Source organism: Cryptomeria japonica, chromosome 5, assembly GCF_030272615.1.
Source record: "Cryptomeria japonica chromosome 5, Sugi_1.0, whole genome shotgun sequence".
In the NCBI taxonomy this organism is placed as follows: domain Eukaryota; kingdom Viridiplantae; phylum Streptophyta; class Pinopsida; order Cupressales; family Cupressaceae; genus Cryptomeria; species Cryptomeria japonica.
In genome coordinates this window covers 415,842,045-415,860,273 of record NC_081409.1, presented here as the reverse complement: position 1 = coordinate 415,860,273, position 18,229 = coordinate 415,842,045, and the positions used below count along the sequence as shown (strand labels likewise).

At 34.7% G+C, this 18,229-nt stretch overlaps 2 protein-coding genes across 4 annotated transcripts in view; both read left to right on the top strand.

The window, feature by feature from the left end:
- Positions 1-18,229, top strand: part of LOC131028183 (PLASTID TRANSCRIPTIONALLY ACTIVE protein 6, chloroplastic) — a 145,138-nt gene that overhangs the window by 82,042 nt on the left and 44,867 nt on the right. For all 3 annotated transcript variants that reach the window (XM_057958423.2, XM_057958425.2, XM_057958424.2), the window contains exon 4: positions 11,682-11,801. In XM_057958423.2, the coding sequence (XP_057814406.1) occupies positions 11,682-11,801 (120 nt within the window). The remainder of the gene's footprint in view (positions 1-11,681; positions 11,802-18,229) is intronic.
- LOC131028185 (uncharacterized) lies at positions 15,191-17,850 on the top strand. The gene is made up of 2 exons (XM_057958426.2): positions 15,191-17,270; positions 17,401-17,850. The coding sequence occupies exons 1-2, from the start codon at positions 16,647-16,649 to the stop codon at positions 17,755-17,757; spliced, it is 981 nt and encodes a 326-aa protein (XP_057814409.1). The 5' UTR covers positions 15,191-16,646; the 3' UTR covers positions 17,758-17,850.

The following is an 18,229-nucleotide window of genomic DNA, read 5'->3' as shown; positions in this document are numbered from 1 at the left end:
GACTCGAGACTTAGTAAAATGCTGGCAATTTGATACTCAATTGGACAATATTGCAACATAACATATCCATTTTCTACAAGTTGTTTGATTAAGTGACAATGTAGTTTCACATGTTTGGTATGCTTGTGGAAAATTGGATTCTTGTCAAGTTTGAGCACTTCTTGATTTTCACAAAATAGGGGTGTAGGCTTTGATTGTGACATCTTCATGTCAGGTAACATCTTTCCAAGCTAGATTGCCTCAAATGCTACTTTTACTAATCCTTGATATTCTAGTTCAGTTGAGAAAAGAGCTATTACATGCTACTTCTTGCTGGTTCATGTGACTACACTTGTGCTAAGGTTGAAACATATTTGGAAGTAATTTATTTCATCTACAAATTCTGCCCAATCTTAATCTATAAATCCACATAGCTTAAGGTTTTCAGTTTTGCAATAGAAAATGCCAAAGTTGTAGTTGGCATAAAATGCCTATTGTTATGTTCGATAATATTGGTTATCTGCCAATGTATTAATTGTTTGTATTAAGTGGGTTGTTACTTTCGGGTAGTTGTAAGTGTTGGTTGGTTGACAATTGTGTTCCTCTTGGCAACCATTGGGTCCTTTAAATATGTTGTGTACGGACAAGGAAGGTAGTAGGATAGAGTTGGATCAATTGTAATCCTTGGCCAACCATCTCAAGTCTTCTTCTCTATAATAATTTCATGTGTGAAAAAAGATATATTTTACTCTTGTGTTTGGTATGCATTGTCATCTGTATTATTACTTTTTTATTTAATTACCAGATATAGCAATAAACAAAAGTCAAGTTTCCCTTTCACATATCTCAATACCCTCTTCATTATAGTCCAATGTTCTTCTACCTTTGGTGTTGTCATGAATCTAAAAATGAACTCACAACATAGGTCAAATTAGGTCTAGTGGTTGTAAGATATGTTAGGCTCCCCACTAGTTGCTTGTAAGCTGACTCATTAATTGTCTTAGAGTTAGTTTTGGTTGAATGTTTTAGTCCTTTCTCTATAGGTTTAAACCAGATTTTACAATTTGTCATTACAAATTTATCAAAAAAAACTCCTGGCATATTTGGATTGTGAAACAAAAATGCTGTCACCTATTTGCCAAACTTCAATGATATCATCTACTTATATGACTAGTAGAATGAGATAATTTCCTATTCTTTTGATGTACAAATCGGAATTCAAAAGACTTCTCTAAAATCTTTATTCAACCAACTATTTCTCAATTTTGATTTACCATGCCCTAGGTGTCTACTTCAGCCCATATAGAGCTTTTTTCGGCCGACAAATAAGATGCTCCTTCCTTGTACCCTAAAAACCTTGTGGTTGAGACATGTACACTTTCTCCAAATCTCTATTGGGGAAGGCACTCTTCACATCCATTTGATGGATTGTTTAGCCAAACAAAGTTACCATGGCTAGGACGAATTGAATGGTGCTCATCTTCATTGTAGGAGTAAAGGTCTCTACATAGTCAATGTCCTCTCTTTGTGAGAACCCTTTTGGAACCAAACAAGCTTTGTACTTGTTTGATGTACCATTTTCTTTATTCTTGACCTTGTACACCCATTTGCAACAATCAGATTCTTCCCTAATGGAAGCTTTGAGAGATATCAAGTCTTATTTTTCAAAGGACTTATGTTTAGTGGCCATGGCCTTTTCCCATTAAGGTTTCCTTTTGCCTCCTCAAATACTTGTGGGTCATAAACTCCTTGAATATTAGTCATCAAAGCAATGTTAACCATGTTCTTGTTCTCGTTTCTTGATTATTGTTTCTCACTTATTTGCTCACTTGAATATTATCAGTGGTGCTTTCTAACCACTTTGGTCTCTTCTTAGGATTCTCTACATCCAAATCAGTGTTGTCAACATGACTTGGGCTATAACGTTTGGATACTAATCTAGGTTATCATCAATGGAATCTATGTCTATTATCGGCTCATGGCTTTGCATGCTTTGAATCCTCCCCTTTAGGTGGAGCTACTTGAAGCTGAACACCTAAATCCTGGGCCTTAATAAGCTGTTCTTCAATAATCTTGAACTTTGGAGAAGTGTGGAAGTGCCTAACTTCTTCATCAATCACAACATCTTTTTTTAAAGTCAAGCAATTGATGTCAGCATCAATAAATTTGAAAGCCTTATGGTTGTCACTATACCCTATAAGCATTTGTTTCTTACTGTTAGGATCTAAATTGGTTCCCTTTTTGTTTGGAATCTAGACATATGCAGTGGAACTAAAGAACTTAAGATGAATTATTTTTGGTTTTCTCCCAGACCAAACTTCCTTTGGGGTCATTTTCTTCACTACTTATGTTGGAGATTTGTTTAGAAAATATTTTATTGTGTATATTGCCTCCACCCAAAACTTCTTGGTAACATTCTCGTCCTCCATCATATATTGGGTCATCTTTGTGACAGTATGGATCCACCTCTCAACTACTCCATTGTGTTGTGGAGTCTAGTGTAATATATTGTCTTTTAATGCTATGTTTAGTACAAAATTTATTGATTTCTTTGAACAAAATTCTCCTCCATTATCAAATCTAAGAGTAGTTATTTCACAACCTAACTCTTTTTCACCAATGCTTTGAATTTTTGGAATTCTTTAAACACATCTGATTTTAATTTTAGAAAATACACCCATGCTTTCGTACTAAAATCATAAAAAAATAGAAGAAAATACTTGGCACTGGTGATAGATGTTATGTTCGTTGGTCGACATATGCTTGTATGAACTAGTTGTAGCACACTCTTGGCTCTCTAAGCTTGTCTATCATCAAAATGAACTTTTTGCTACTTCCTTGCTTGGCAAGCTTTGCAAACACCTTGTATTTGTTGCTTTATCTAAGGAATTCCATCTACCAAATTTTCTTAGGCCAATTGAGATAGGATAAATTGAGGTGCCTATATCATTCATGCCAAAGTACACTAATGTTAGATGCACTCTTGATTACCAATGCATGTTCTCCGACCTGTGTAGTGCCAACTTGTCTATATAGTCCATGATCTTCTATACAAAGAGTAATAGTTTTCTTCATCCCTTTGTCCATTATAAACATTTGTGTTTGTTGAGAATGGCATCTAGATTGTGACTATGTTGCATGATTTGACTTATTGAGTAAATTAAGCCCCATTCGCGGTACATATCACACATTGATAAAAATCAACTTTTCCTCTTTAAAGGACATTTGCACATTCCCTCTATTGATGACCATGTACCCCTCACCACCATTGAAGATCATTAAATTAGAGCAAGTAATGTACTTTGTGAACTAGTTTTGTTTGTTGGTGAAATGACATGATGCTCTTGAATCTATGTACCCATGCAAATGACTTGGAGTTCTCTAGTGGTCTTGTGCCACAAATGAGAAAAAGGTTGACTACATTTTCTCTACAATATGGGCCTTTTGCTAAGATCCTCCTTGGTTGGATTTGTGATTGCCAACCTTTTTCTGTAGTGCTTCTTCATCTGACCCATCTTGATTCTTATCACAATAATGACATGTGATGTTCTTTAGATTTTTTGATGCATCCTCATTGTCGCCTTTTCCTTTCTTTTCCAACCATTTTCCTTTGTTGTTATCATTTGTTGCAAATGTATGTTTCACACTCTCTATCTCATTGCAACTATCAAACTCTTTTTTCCATTTGTCTTGTTGAAGAGCTTATTTCATAGCTCATCAAACTTTAGGTCAACATTTTTATAGGTTATATTGAATGTCTCTTGCTCAGTTTTTGAGCATGGTGACTTGGAGGTATAGGTCTCTCTTTGGCAATATTTCTTGTCAATGTAGACCAAATAGGTATTTTGCCTCTCAACCAGGTAAATTTGAAAGACCTGATCTTGGTCTTAGATGATTTTCCTATCCCAAGTTGATAGAAGATATAGAATTGCAATTAGAGCCCCAAAGATGGATGTCTGCTCAGTGGCACAAATCTTCTCTTTACTACAAAAAATCGTGTTTTCAAATTAATTACTAAATCTAATACTACTGGATCATCTCTTATTCTTGAAATATGTGATTAGGGGAATCAAATCATTATGTATTGAATCTTTCAGTTTAAGTAAAAGTTATATTAAGTTTTTCTATAAAGAACACTTGATTTGTTAAAAAAACAATGCTCTTGAATCCTAAATAGCTGTTCTATTTCTCAACTAGGGGGATTGTAAAAATGTGATCTTGTCAATGTTATTCACAACCTCAAACATATTGGAAAGGTCTGTTTTCAATCACCTCACAACTACTCAAATGTAGAATTCTTCCTCTTTGGAAACATATCTTATCAACGTTACCTTAAACCCAAACAGGTATGTCATTTCTCAATTGGGTGAATTTGGAGGATGCAGTCTTGGTCCTAGAAATTAATTACCTACCTTTAGGTGATAGAAATGACAATTGCAGTTGGAGGCCTCAGATATGGACATCTTAGTTGGATACTGCACAAAAACTGTATTTTCAAATGATTACTGGATCCCTTGCCATAATACTATCTCATTTTCTCAATAGACATGCTCAAAGGGATGATTAAAGGAATTTCATATGCACATATTGGATATTTCTGTTGGAGTAAATGATTCACGGTTTCTTAATTGGCAAACACGTATGATGTATCTCTATTGGGAGCAAGGATTTGATCTTGTTATTAGGAGTGTTTTGACAACCTTTGGCAAGTTCATTTTTTGAGCATGGCCACTTGAAGGTTGAGTTCTTTTTCTTTAAAATATTTCTTGTCGATGTTAAATTAAGCAAAAACCAGTATGCCATCTCCCACTCAAGAATATTTGGAGGACTTGTATTTGTAATAGATCTTATTATCCTATCTTGAGGTGATAGAAAGGAAGGGAATGCAATTGGAGGCCCTGAAGATGGTATTTGGCTTGCTGGTACGTACCTTGTCTCATAACTACATAGAAACTCTGTTTTTAGACTGATTACTAAATTGGCTGCCTCCAAATTATCTCTTATTCTTGATAGTGTACTTTTAGTGGATATTAGAGGATTCTCATATGCATTTATTGAATCTTTTTATTTGAGTCAATTGCCTACAGTTTTTATTTTAAACATTGAAGTTTATCTTAAATATTGAATTTTTATGGTTAAGAGACCAACAATCTTGAAGACCAAACTATTAGAATATTTAATTATATTTTAGTCACCTATATTTAGTTCCTTGTTTAATGGTCATTTAGATTTTTAGTTAATTAGCTTTTAAGCTTTATTTAGCATTTAGCATTTAGCTTTTTCTTTTTAGTTAATTAGCTTTTAAGCTTTATTTAGCATTTAGCTTTTAAGTAGTTCACTTTAAATGACTTGTTCTTAATTTAGAACGTTGTCTTGTAATCTCTATATATACGCTTGTATATTGTTGAATACATTATCCGATTATTGAATCATTCATTCAATTTATTTTTCATGGTATCAGAGCGGGTCGATGGGATTCTTTAAAGTTTGGCGAATTTTTAATAAAAATTCATGGCCTTCTTTCTTAAATATTTTCTAGATTTTTTTTAGTTGTTTTTATATAAAAAAATGATTTTGCTTTTTTGAATGCTTTTTGAGGGTTTCTGGTTCGTGGGCGAATTTCTTTGTGCTGTGCAGCAGTTCATGTTTAATTTAGGGTTCTAGAGATTTTCGGGCGTGCACCCTGGAGGTTTTTTTTTGCAGATTGAAAATTTTCCTAGGGTTTTTGGAATTTTCAACTAGGGTTTTGACCCTTCAGTTCAATTTGAAATCTTATTCTGGTTGCAGATTCTTGGTGGGTTTTTCGAGACCTCAATTGGGTTGTCGTCATATTTTTCTGGGTGCATCGTTTTCTGTGCCTCTATTTTTGAGCCGTTGGATCTGCATTTTGATATCAGATTCTTGGTGGGTTTTTCGAGAGATTTTCTGGGTTGGTCTCAGATTTTTCTGGGTGCCTCATTTTCCGTGCCTCAAATTTTGTGCCAGCGAATTTGCCTTGGAATTTAAAAACAGTCAGCGATTTTTGCTAATTCTGTGGACGTCAGGAATTTTGATGTCTTCTGGGTGCCGTTTATGTTGTACATTCGACCTAGGGTTTTTGTCCCTATTTTTTTTGGAATAAAAATCGTCAATATTTTTTCGGTTTTTTTCAAAAAAAAATCAGAGGTATTTTTTTATTTTCTACAAATTATTATTTTATTTTCTGATTATTTTCAGGAAAAATTTCAGGTTTTAAGTTTGTAGAAAATTTTAATTTTTGGGTTTCTTCCAAACCTCGAAATTTGCACCTTGGAATTCATGCCAAAATTCTCCTCCAAAGGTTTCAGTTTTTTCAGCAGCTGCTTCTATTCTGTTTCCGTGATGACATCTTTGACCAGCATCATGTTGGAACACAGACAGAAGTTCAACAATTGCCACAACACCTGGAAACAGTGCATGTTCACAATATATGAATATCGTTGCCTTGATCAGATTGATTTAGGCCAGACCTCGTCCTACAGGTCCCAGGGTTTTCACATTTTTTTTCCTCAAAAATTGTTCGTAGGGTTTAGAATTTTTTCCTTAAAAATTATTATCTGTCATCTGCAAAGCTTGCATGGATTTTCTGATTTTTCGCCATAAAAAATCATTGGAGGGTTTTGCTTGATTTTTTTTTCTCAAAAATTAGGGTTTTACCATGTGATGTCTGGTATTTTACCATGTGATGTTGTCTGGTGTTTTCTTGCATGATGTTTGATGTTTTACTGCGTGATGTTTGGTGTCTTACCACGTGGTGTTTTGGGTCTTGCCATGCGAAGTTTCAGGGTTTTGTTCGATTTTTTCCACAAAAATCATTTCAAGGGTTTTTACCATTTTTTTCCACAAAAATTATGATTTGTATCTTCAATTTTGGAGGGTTTGCCGATTTTTCCTCAACATCATGGTTTCAGGTTTCAGTTTGGTTACCCAACATCAGGTTGGATGGATTCTGGTATTCTTGGTTATTAACACTTTTCAGATCTAGGGAGGGTCTCCACCGCAACAGAGTGTTCTTTTCATTTGTGATCAAAAGACCTGTAGTGTCTTCTGTAGGGTAGTTAGTAGATAGAATGACCATTAAGGGAGGGTATTAAAATATTTAATTATATTTTAGTCACCTATATTTAGTTCCTTGTTTAATGGTCATTTAGCTTTTTAGTTAATTAGCTTTTAAGTTTTATTTAGCATTTAGCTTTTTAGTAGTTCACTTTAAACGACTTGTTCTTAATTTAGAACGTCGTCTTGTAATCTCTATATATACGCTTGTATATTGTTGAATACATTATCCGATTATTGAATCATTCATTCAATTTATTTTTCACAAACTACTATGTTGTTTCTCAATCAGTTGGATTTGGAAGATATGGTACTACTCCTATATTTTATTTTCCTAGTCATTAATTTTCATCCACAATGTTTTGGGAAGGTCAATTTTCATGCATATGAACGTGGAGGTACAGTTTTCACTGATAGGCATTGCCTTCAGACCAAACAAGTATGTTGTCTCTCAACTAGGTGGAATCGGAGGACGTTAAAATGGTAATGGATGTTATTCACCTATCTCGTAGTGATGAAAGAATTACAATTGGGGGACTAGGAGACATATTTCAAGCTCATTGGAACAAAACTTTTTTGTTTACAGTACAAAAAATAAGTTTTTGAAATGATTATTAAATTGGCTTCCAAAGGAGCATCTCTTATTATCAATGAATGTGATCAGTGGTGTGAACAAAGGATTCATATACTCAAATATAGCATTTTTAATTTTTTTAAAGTGTTTTAATAGAATACCTACAATTTCCATTTTACAGTTTTTCAAAGTTAATTTGAAAAACTGCATTTTTTTGTTCAAGAATCAATGTTTTTTAAGTCCACACAGGTATCTATCTCTCAGTCGTGTGGATTCATAGGATGTGATCTTGTTTGTAATCATTATTCACCATCCCCAACAAGTTGGGGAGGTTGATTTCAAGCACGGTTAGTTATTTATCTTCAGAAACATTTCTTGTAAATGTTGCATTAAGCTTAGGCAATTATGTAATTTCTCATTAAGACAGATTTAAAAGATATGTTTTTGTTATTAGATGTTATTCACCAATCCTAAGGTGATGTAAGTGACAGAATTGCAATTGGAGGCCCCAAAGATGGATTTTTGGTTTGCTGACACAAGCATTATAGACTGTACCACACAAAAATTGATGTTTTGGAATAACTACTAGATCCTCTTGCATGTGAGTGTTTTTTTTTCTTAAAAGATTTTCTGTGCAGGATGATTAGAGGACTCACATACCCAAATATGAAACCTTTATGTTTGAATAGAAGAACAATTGTGTCAATTGTTCATTTTATGGCTCTCTGAAATTCACCTAATAATCTTACACTTTTTGGTTAGTTATTGAAGCCCAATCAAGTATGTTGTCTCTTAGACAGTCAGACTTGAAGGTCATGGTCTTCATCCTAGATGTTGTTTGCCAACCTTAATATGTTGGCTAGATCAGTTTTCCACCACAGAGATTTGAAGGGAGGGTAATTTCTCTTTGTTAACAATTTTTGTCAATTTTACCAAACAGGTAGGCCATCCCTCAACCACGTAGATTCAAAGAACTTGATCTCAATCCCAGATGTCTTCACCTATTTTGAGGTGATGGAAGTGAGAATTTAATTGGAGGTACCAGAGATAGATGTTTGGCTTTTGGCACAAGCCTTGTTTCTTTACCACCAAAAAACTATGTTTTTGGAACAATTGCCAAATCCAATGCCATGAGAAGATATATCATACTTGACATATGTGGTCTAGGGATCATTAAGATGACTCAAATAATCACATATCCAATCTTTTAGTTCAAGTAGAAATCCTACAGTTTCCATTGTACAACTAGCTGAAGTTTTTCTTAAAAAATGCACTTGTTTGTTAAGAGACTGATGCTCTTCAAGCCCAAATGGGTGTATCACCTCTCAATTGGGTGGATTTGAAGGATTTGAGCTTGTTGCTAGATGTTATTTCCCAAACCAATTTGTTGAATGAGGTCTATTTTTTAGTACAACTTTTATGCATAGTTCTCTCTCTTTGGGAACATATCTTATCAGTATTTCAATAAGCACAGATGGGTATGCCAAAGTGCTCATGCGAAGTGTTTTGCTTGTGCTACTTTGGTATCTTTGATCTTTTGCAATATTCATGTTATCTTGGTTGTTCATGTTGTTTCTTCATTTGTTCTTTTTGGTTATTGTTCTGCTCATTAACACACATTAATTGGTATTAGATCCAAACAATCAAACCTTGTACCTACTTCGATTTTTGTTAAGAGACTGATGCTCTTCAAGCCCAAATGGGTGTATCACCTCTCAATTGGGTGGATTTGAAGGATTTGAGCTTGTTGCTAGATGTTATTTCCCAAACCAATTTGTTGAATGAGGTCTATTTATTAGTACAACTTTTATGCATAGTTCTCTCTCTTTGGGAACATATCTTATCAGTATTTCAATAAGCACAGATGGGTATGCCAAAGTGCTCATGCGAAGTGTTTTGCTTGTGCTACTTTGGTATCTTTGATCTTTTGCAATATTCATGTTATCTTGGTTGTTCATGTTGTTTCTTCATTTGTTCTTTTTGGTTATTGTTCTGCTCATTAACACACATTAATTGGTATTAGATCCAAACAATCAAACCCTGTACCTACTTCGATTTTTGTTCAATTTTCTTTCAACAATCTTACAATCAAGCTTTGGGAAGAGATGCCAAACTCAATCTTCTTCATCTGGTCTGAAATGATTTCTGTCCTCAGTCTGTCATGCATCATAACCAAGTTCAACTCCTGTACAATGTTTTTGTGAGACCTCAAGATATGAGCTTCACAATTTTGGCATTAGAATTGAGTAGCTATGTAATAGATCTAGATGTTACCACAATTGTAATATGTTTGGTCAAGTTTGGATATATCCACTCCAAGAAGTGTGATAAATTCACTTCCAGGCAGATGGATGACTTTGTGTTTTGAGTCTGCCCTAAAAAGTGGACGGAGCCAATGTGGAGGTTATTTATTTGGATAAGATTAAGACAATGTCACATTGGATGCAGCAGAGGTAAAGGCAGATAAAATTCAACAAATCAGTAGATACATCAACTCCTAGAACATTGTTGTGAAGACTGATTTGAATGGCATTGGCCCTAGTGGCTCCTCTCTTGTTGATTATTTTCCCTTGATGACGTTTGCGCCACATATCCCATATTTTGTGAATTTGGGACCTGTAAACCATTTTGAGAGCATTTTAAATAAATGGAACTATTTCTTTGTGTTATCTAATTCAATTGCTTTTTACTAGTGCATATTCTGACATGAATTTGTTTTTGTTTGGATGTCTTTGAATTTGATTTCTTCTGGAATGAACGGTTCACAATTTTTTCAGAATTTTCAAAATCTTGTGATCTTTCAGTCTCTCATTTTTTTGTTTGAGTAGGCTGCTGAACCTTAGATAAGTCCAAGTTGAATTTGATTATTTGCCTTGCCGAGTCCTTACAAAGTTCGAGTCTTAATGCTATGAAGTATGAACTACCTAGTTGAATGTTTGACTTATAATAATCAGTTTGAATATCATTGTATTGGAAGTATTAGTTGTAATTTGCCGTATTTCTATAATTGAAGGTGATGATCTAGTATCCTTGTCATACTGATATTATATTGAGTTCTTGTCATCAATAACTAGAATGAAATCCTTATGTCCTTAAGGATGATGGCTTATCCTAGCCTAGCTTCCAACGGGAGATTGTACTCAAAATGAAATATTTTTGCTTCAAACATATTGCCTTATGTTAAAATGGAGGTCCAAGAATCAAGATCATGTGTATTAACTATTAAGCTATTAACTCTTAAAATAGTATTAAGGGTTTCCAAAGGTCTTGTGATTTTGTTTCTTAATTCCTGTTCAGAGGTGGCAATGGAAAAAATCAATACCCATGCAAAATAACTCATACCACTGTTGTCACATTTCACTGGGAAAAGGAAAAACAGCTTTTCCTGATTTTATGAACCCATGTACTTAAAATTGAATTACATTGTCAACTATCTTCAGTGATGCATGAATTTGTTTGCCTTCACATTCTCTCCGGAGTCAAAAATATTAAATCGTGAATACCTCTTTTTTGGAGTTTCTGTTGTCAAAGTTGGTGAAAATTATATTAGCATAACAGCTTAGCAGACGAATAAAGAAATATTGGGTAGGAAAGGGTATGAGTAGAAAAATGCTATGTAGTCGTAATACTTGCCAAAAGTCATAACATATAGTTTTCTTCCTTCTGCCGACACCTCAAATTTATAGTTTATTTTGATTGTTTTTTTATATTTACCATGCTTACTACTCCTGATCTACTTTTTTGTATTTCCTTGCAAATGCCATAATTTTGGGTTTTATACTTTTTAAAATTAAAACAAGTATTCTAAATGCATATACTATCGTCCATTTTCATATCATAGAACTAGCCTTAGGGATAGCAGACAACTTCGTCATTGATGGCACATTTTTAGGAGCTCCGAATTGTGACATATATTTACACCACTTTCATTAGAAAACATAGGGTGTTTAGCCTTATAATTACAATATTACAAGTTACTTTGCTTGCTTATATTTTGCATTATCTGTTTTCTTGTTTTCTCCTTTAACACATCTGTAATTGTCTCTTAGGACAGGTATTCTTGATGAAGCATTATGAGAATAGAAGGGCAGATGATCCTAATTTTGTGCTAGATTTTGAAGAGATTTATGTAATAGATTCCAAGACAAAATCAATTTCAAGAGCAAATGTTCTGGTAATAATTCTCTCCTTTGAATAACACCGTTGTGGGGTTTACTCTAAAAGAAGAAAGATGTGGAAACATTAGTTTAAAAGCTTGTTCCGGTAATAGTAGGACAAAAGTGATTGCATTGTATGCCTAATTATTAATTACTATCTTTGCAAATTATTTTGTTTTAGCTCAATGCTGTATTAATAATCTGGTAAGAACAGGTCTACTAAAGTAATGCTCAAGTCCTTGAAGCTCATATATGAACCTTCCAGTTATGAGTTGAACTAATTAAACTATATTCTCTACCACTAAAGTTAAGAAGTGCATTTTACATTTGCCTGCTTGCCAACAGATTGCAAGAAGCAGATATTTTTTGCCTTATTAACCAGGAAATCGGGGCCCATATCTCCCACCTCATTATCTGCCAAATGAGGGAACCAATAATGCACATTGGGCACTCTCTTGCAGATAATTTTGCCCCCTAAGTGTACTCTTGTATCAATTTGTCATAGAATCTAACATAATAGCTACCTTCAGTTTCCACATTATTGGAGCAATGGAGAGAGATATTAGCCAATAGCTCTTCTGAGTAGATGTCTGCATTTTCTTATTTTGAGCCTCTCAATATTGTTTGTGAAGTCATAGTTGGAAAGACTCTGCAAGCCCAAAAAAATACGACTCGACAACTTAAAAAATTGCTTAAATTTCATTAGAAACACTTTTTTTTTTAAAGCAAAGTTCAATAACAAGATGTATCCAATGAGTATAAAAGTGTTTTATATTAAATTTGAATGCAAATTGAGTACAAAATCGCATTCTTGTGTGGAATTCTGATATAATAGTTTGCTGACAACTATTATGAATATGTGATGATTGCCTTTGAACATCATCATGATTCAACATAATTCATAAATTGCATATTACAACATTTTACATCTTCCTCTCCCTAGTCTAGTGAAAACTTTGGAAGAGTTTTTTAAATTTCTAATAATTACATTTGAATCTTTGATACTGATCGTATGATATGTCATAATTGATCAATGATATTATGATAGTAGTAAAATTAGTTGCCTAAGTTCTCAATTCTGGTCCCCAATCCTAGACCCCCTCATTGTAATCAAATTTCTTATATGACAAGAGATCCCAATAACTAGTGGGGGCTTGGGAGTGGAGACACCAATGGGTTTGAGGGGCAGCAATGGCAAGTTGCACAAGGTGCTAGATGTGAGAAAAATCCAATGATAATTTTCACCAATGGGTTTGAGGGGCAGCAATGGCAAGTTGCACAAGGTGCTAGATGTGAGAAAAATCCAATGATAATTTTTCTTTTTAGATAATATTTTGATGCATTTGGGCCTTTTATATTATGCAGGCAATTTTTTGTGAAAAAATGGCCAAAAACTTGGCAATTGTTTTGCAAGTTTTGAGCTGAAAAGCTCAGGGCCCTAAAAAATTCGCGAGTTTTTCATGACTCGCTGAGTTCTCCCAGAGTCTGCCAACTATGGGTGAACTTTCCTAATGGGTATAACTAGCTTATCATCTCATTTTCTATGCTAGTCTAAATAACTTTCTCCATTTCTTCTATTTACAGTGTAATCATGAGAAAGTAGCTCAGAGGGATGTAACTATCTGCTATTTAAGCCTCTCGATTGTGGGGTGAAGTTCCTAAATCCGTGGAACTAACTTATCATTTCATTTTCTATACTAGTCTTAATTACTTTTTCCATATCTGCTATTTACAAGATAATCATGAAAAATAAACTATGTAGCCATGCAGATTTTTTGTATCTCCGGAATTGGTTTAATATCAGTGACTTAATACCAGCGATCATTTGAGGATGCAATCTCAAGCAATATCCTTGCGTAACATGTTACAGTTTTTCCTTTACTAATCGGATTATTTGCATGCATTATAGAAGTTAGATGGGACAGAGTCTTTCAGCTAGAGATCTTTGTTTAATTGTTGTAGAAGGAAATGGATGAAACTTGCACACTTTATAGTCAACTCAAAAGTCTGAAGTGATTATGTATCAACTAATTCAGTATCCTTTATAACCTAGCAAATGTAGACAGAATCCCTTGTGCCAAGCTTACATGCAGGAATTCTCAAACTATTATTTCAGCAGGTCTTTACTGTTATCTTCTTTTGAACCACAGGAATTTTGACTATTGTCTTGAATTTTGACCTAGAAATTTACTCACTAGAGTGAATGGGAAAACAATGGAGAGCATTTATCTTTTCAAATTTTCTAGTAGATTTTAATGTCACTTTGGCAGTTCTGTACTGTTATATTCTTTCATACAATGTGGATTTTGATTATGTTTACTTTGTTTGCCTCTAATTATGACCTGGAAATTTAATCTCTAGGGTGGATGGCATAGCAAGGGAGAGTAATTATCTGTTCAGAATATTTAGTAGAATGTAGTCAGTTTACTGTTTTCCATGATAACTTGTAGTTTGCTTCCATGATATTTTGTTTTTGTGAGTTTCAGGTTATTAAATCAGTGGCTTATTTGGCATTGTCTTAGTTAAGAGTGTCTGTGTGTGTTGTCACCGTGTTACATTCTGAAACACAGTTATTACATCACCCCCATGGTAGTGGTCTGCTTTGTGCACCTGAGAAGGGGATTGCATATTGTTTGACTGCTGGAAAATTTCAAAAGACAACAACTAGACATGATATCAATTTTGCAGTTGGACTATAATATAGAATGATGAATTGTTCTGAGGTAATTCAATGGAATGCAGCAAAATGAGTACTGAGGAATATAAAAGGGCTTCACATTTTGGCATCATTCTTGAACAAAACAAATATTTGTGGTTAAATGGATTCACAGGTGCAGCTTGAGCAGTTGCGATAGATGAGCAGTTTCAACACTTCATTCCTTTTAATTTCATCAATCCCTTCAATTATTGTTTGAATTTCCCTACTCCTTGTATTATCTTCGTGTTCCTGAGATCAGCTAGGTTACCGGGTTCGCCCCTGGGACGCCTTGGTATGGGTCCGGTTTCGACCGGGTCTGGTTCAACCAGGGTTCGAAAAAACCAGGGTGGGTTCGACCCTGGGCGAACCCAGTCGAACCCGGGCGGCTGGGTGGCCCATAAAGTCAAAAAACAAAGCAAATTTTTTTTTTTTTTCAATTCCGCCTTGTAAAAAGTGAAAATTATAACCTAAAAAACACTTCTAAAACATTTTATTGACTCATTTCACCTCATTTGTGTTGCAAACAAAATTTTTATGAGAGCAGGTTGAAGAAAGGTTGAACAAAATTTGGCTTCCAAGATCAAAGAGGAGGAGTTGAAGACTGATTTTAGAAGCTTCAACAAGTGTTGCAGCATCATTTCCATACATTTTCAAGCTTCCATTGGCTGCAAGAGGTAGGTTTTTAAACATTTTTTTCCAACTATTTTTGTTTCACAAATTGTCAAACATGAAACTTGAATTTTTTTTCATTATTTAGTTTTTGTTTTTGAATATGTTTATTTTATTTCTTGCCATAGGAACTAGAATGACATCTACATCTTCCTCCATTGGCAATGAACAAATAATTGCAAAACAAAGAAATGATCCAAATTCTCCCTTATGGAAATATGTGGACATTATAAAACAACTTCCGGGAGGTGGGGGATTCCGTTGGAAATGCCATGGATGTGATATTGAACGTAATAGTTCATATTATCGGGTGGTAGGCCATTTGTGTGGAATAAAAGGAAGAGGCATCAAAAAATGCCCTAGAAAAAATGGTAAACCTATACCAGATGAGACAGTGATGAAATATATTAGGGAGCATGAGGCGGCAAAAGAGAGGGAAGCCCGTAGATTGAACCAAACCGCATCAAAGAAAACAAAGGGAATGCAAGGCCCTTCTAATCCCAGTATTGTAGTAGAAGACCACCCCTTCTTTGCCACAAATGAACCTCAAAGTGAACCACCCTTGACACGTAAAAGAACAAAGGGGCCTTTAGAAACCGCATTCCAAAATGAGAGTAGAGACAATGCTGATCAAGATATAGTAAGGTGCATTTATGCAAATGGGTTGTCATTCAATGTTGTTCGCTCCCCATATTGGAAGCAAATGATAAAAAGTGTTAATGAGGCACCAAGAGGGTATAAGGGCCCCGGTTATGAGAAGGTACGTGGAACATTATTGGAGAAAGAGGTGAAGAGGGTTGAAGATGCATTGAAACCTATAAGGATTCATGGGTTGAGACAGGTGTAACAATTGTTTCAGATGGGTGGAAAGATGCTAAAAACCGTCCCTTGATCAATGTCATAGCGGTGTCCCCTAAAGGGGCAATGTTTTTGAGAGCTGTGGATTGTGAGGGCCAAATAAAAGATGGCCAATTTATTGTAGAAATTCTCATCTCTGCCATTGAGTCTGTGGGACCCTGCAATGTTGTCCAAGTCATAACGGACAATGCAAAAAATTGTAGAGCTGCTGGTTTGTTGGTTGAGCAACGCTATGATCACATCTTTTGGACACCTTGTGCGGTACATTCACTCAATCTTATGCTACAAAGGATTGGGCAAAAAATAAAATGGATCAGAGATGTGTATGCAGAGGCTAAGGACATCCAGATGTTCATCACAAACCACCACATGTCTCAAGGGATTTTTAGAACCTATTCGAATTTGGAGCTATTGAAGGTAAGTGAAATAGTAATTTAATTTTCCATTTTCTGATTTTTTTGAATTTTCAATGTTAATAATATCATTGTGTAAGCTATATTGTGTATTCTTCTTTAAAGTTTGGCTTTATTTTTTAATCATTTGGCATTAATTTGTGTTATAGGTTGCTGAGACCTGTTTTGCATCAAACACAATCGTCTTAAGACGACTTGTGAAAGTTAGAGTGGCACTATGCAATATGGTGATCAACACCAATTGGACTGTATGGAAGCAAAGTAGCACTGAGAGGGCAGAAAAAATTAGGGATAGAATATTGAATGAGAAATGGTGGGATCTTGTTACATATCTCCTAAGTATCACTGAGCCCATCATGAGCATGATTCGCTATACAGACATGGATAGGCCTTGCATAGGTGAGATTTATGATGGCATTGATTCAATGCTTGAAAAAATAAAGGTCACTATAAATGAAAAAGAGAATGATCCTCAGGAGAAATTCTTCAAAGAATTGGAAGTAATTATTGTAGAGAGGTGGAACAAGATGACCACTCCTTTGCACCTTCTTGCCTATGCCTTGACACCTAAGTACTATAGCAATCAGTTTCTTGATAAACTAGGAAGGATTCCACCTTGGAGAGATATAGAAGTATCTGATGGGTACAAGGCAACATTTCTTAGACTATATTCCGATGATGATTTGCGAGATGTTGTTACAAATGAGTTCATAGAATTTGCAAATGGGAATGGTCTAAGTGTTGATGCACTTCGTCATAGATCCAAGAAAGATGCTCATAGCTGGTGGTACTTCCATGGCACATGCTTCCAACACCTACAACTCCTCGCTATAAAAGTTTTATCACAAGTAAGTTTAATTAATTAAAATTTTAAATTTACAAGTTTTAGTTTATTTATAGTTTACTTTGTCTTCATAGGTTGCTAGTAATTTTATTTTTATTAATGTATAACTTTAATTGTTTACTTTGTCTTCATAGGTTGCTAGTTCATTTGCTTCAGAAAGAAATTGGAGCACATACTCTTTCATCCACTCAGTAAAGCGCAATAGGCTGCTATCAAAAAGAGCGGAGAATTTAGTATATGTGCATTCCAACCTACGTCTTCTTTCACACAAACAACATGACTACACACAAGGGGAAACAAAGATGTGGGATATAGAGCCAGAGCATATTAATTTGGATGCTCCTGCTTCTCAGCTTCTTGCATTGACACTTGATGACTCGGAAATTGAGCCAACTTATAGTGCAAGTGCAAGTGGCATTGGCTCATGTAATGTCAATGTCAATGAGGAGGAGGAAGAGGAGGAGGAGGAGGATGAAGAATTAGATGATTAAACTTTAAGTTTATATTGTTGAAAGTTGAAACAATGATACTTGAATATTTTGTCATTTTGATATTAAACTTGATGTATATGATGCTATTATCAATTATGGTATGATCATGATGCTATGATTACAAGTTTATGTTTGTTTTGTTGTTTATATGATGCTATGTGACATGCATATTTTAATTCATGCTTATAGGCTTCACAAATATCAAAAAATATATATATATATATAAAATTTACATGTTTTTGTACTAACGAACCCAAACGAACCCAAACCCCTTTTCAAAATTTTGCCGTACCAGCATACCGGGTTCTTCGAACTGGAACCCGAATCGACAACCTAGCTAAGATGTATCTGCACTAGTTAACTGATTTTCTACTTTGTATAGGGAGTAGTGAGCCGTACCTAATTGATAGCACACTTCATCAATTTTGTTTTCCTTGTCTTCAACAAACTTGATGGCAAGGTCCCTATCCAT

Excerpts from the sequence above, each read along its gene's own strand:
- LOC131028185 (XM_057958426.2), top strand. The coding sequence starts at position 16,647 with ATGGTGATCAACACCAATTGGACTGTATGGAAGCAAAGTAGCACTGAG. Across the intron at positions 17,271-17,400 it reads CTATAAAAGTTTTATCACAA|GTTGCTAGTTCATTTGCTTC; the intron begins GTAAGTTTAATT and ends TTGTCTTCATAG.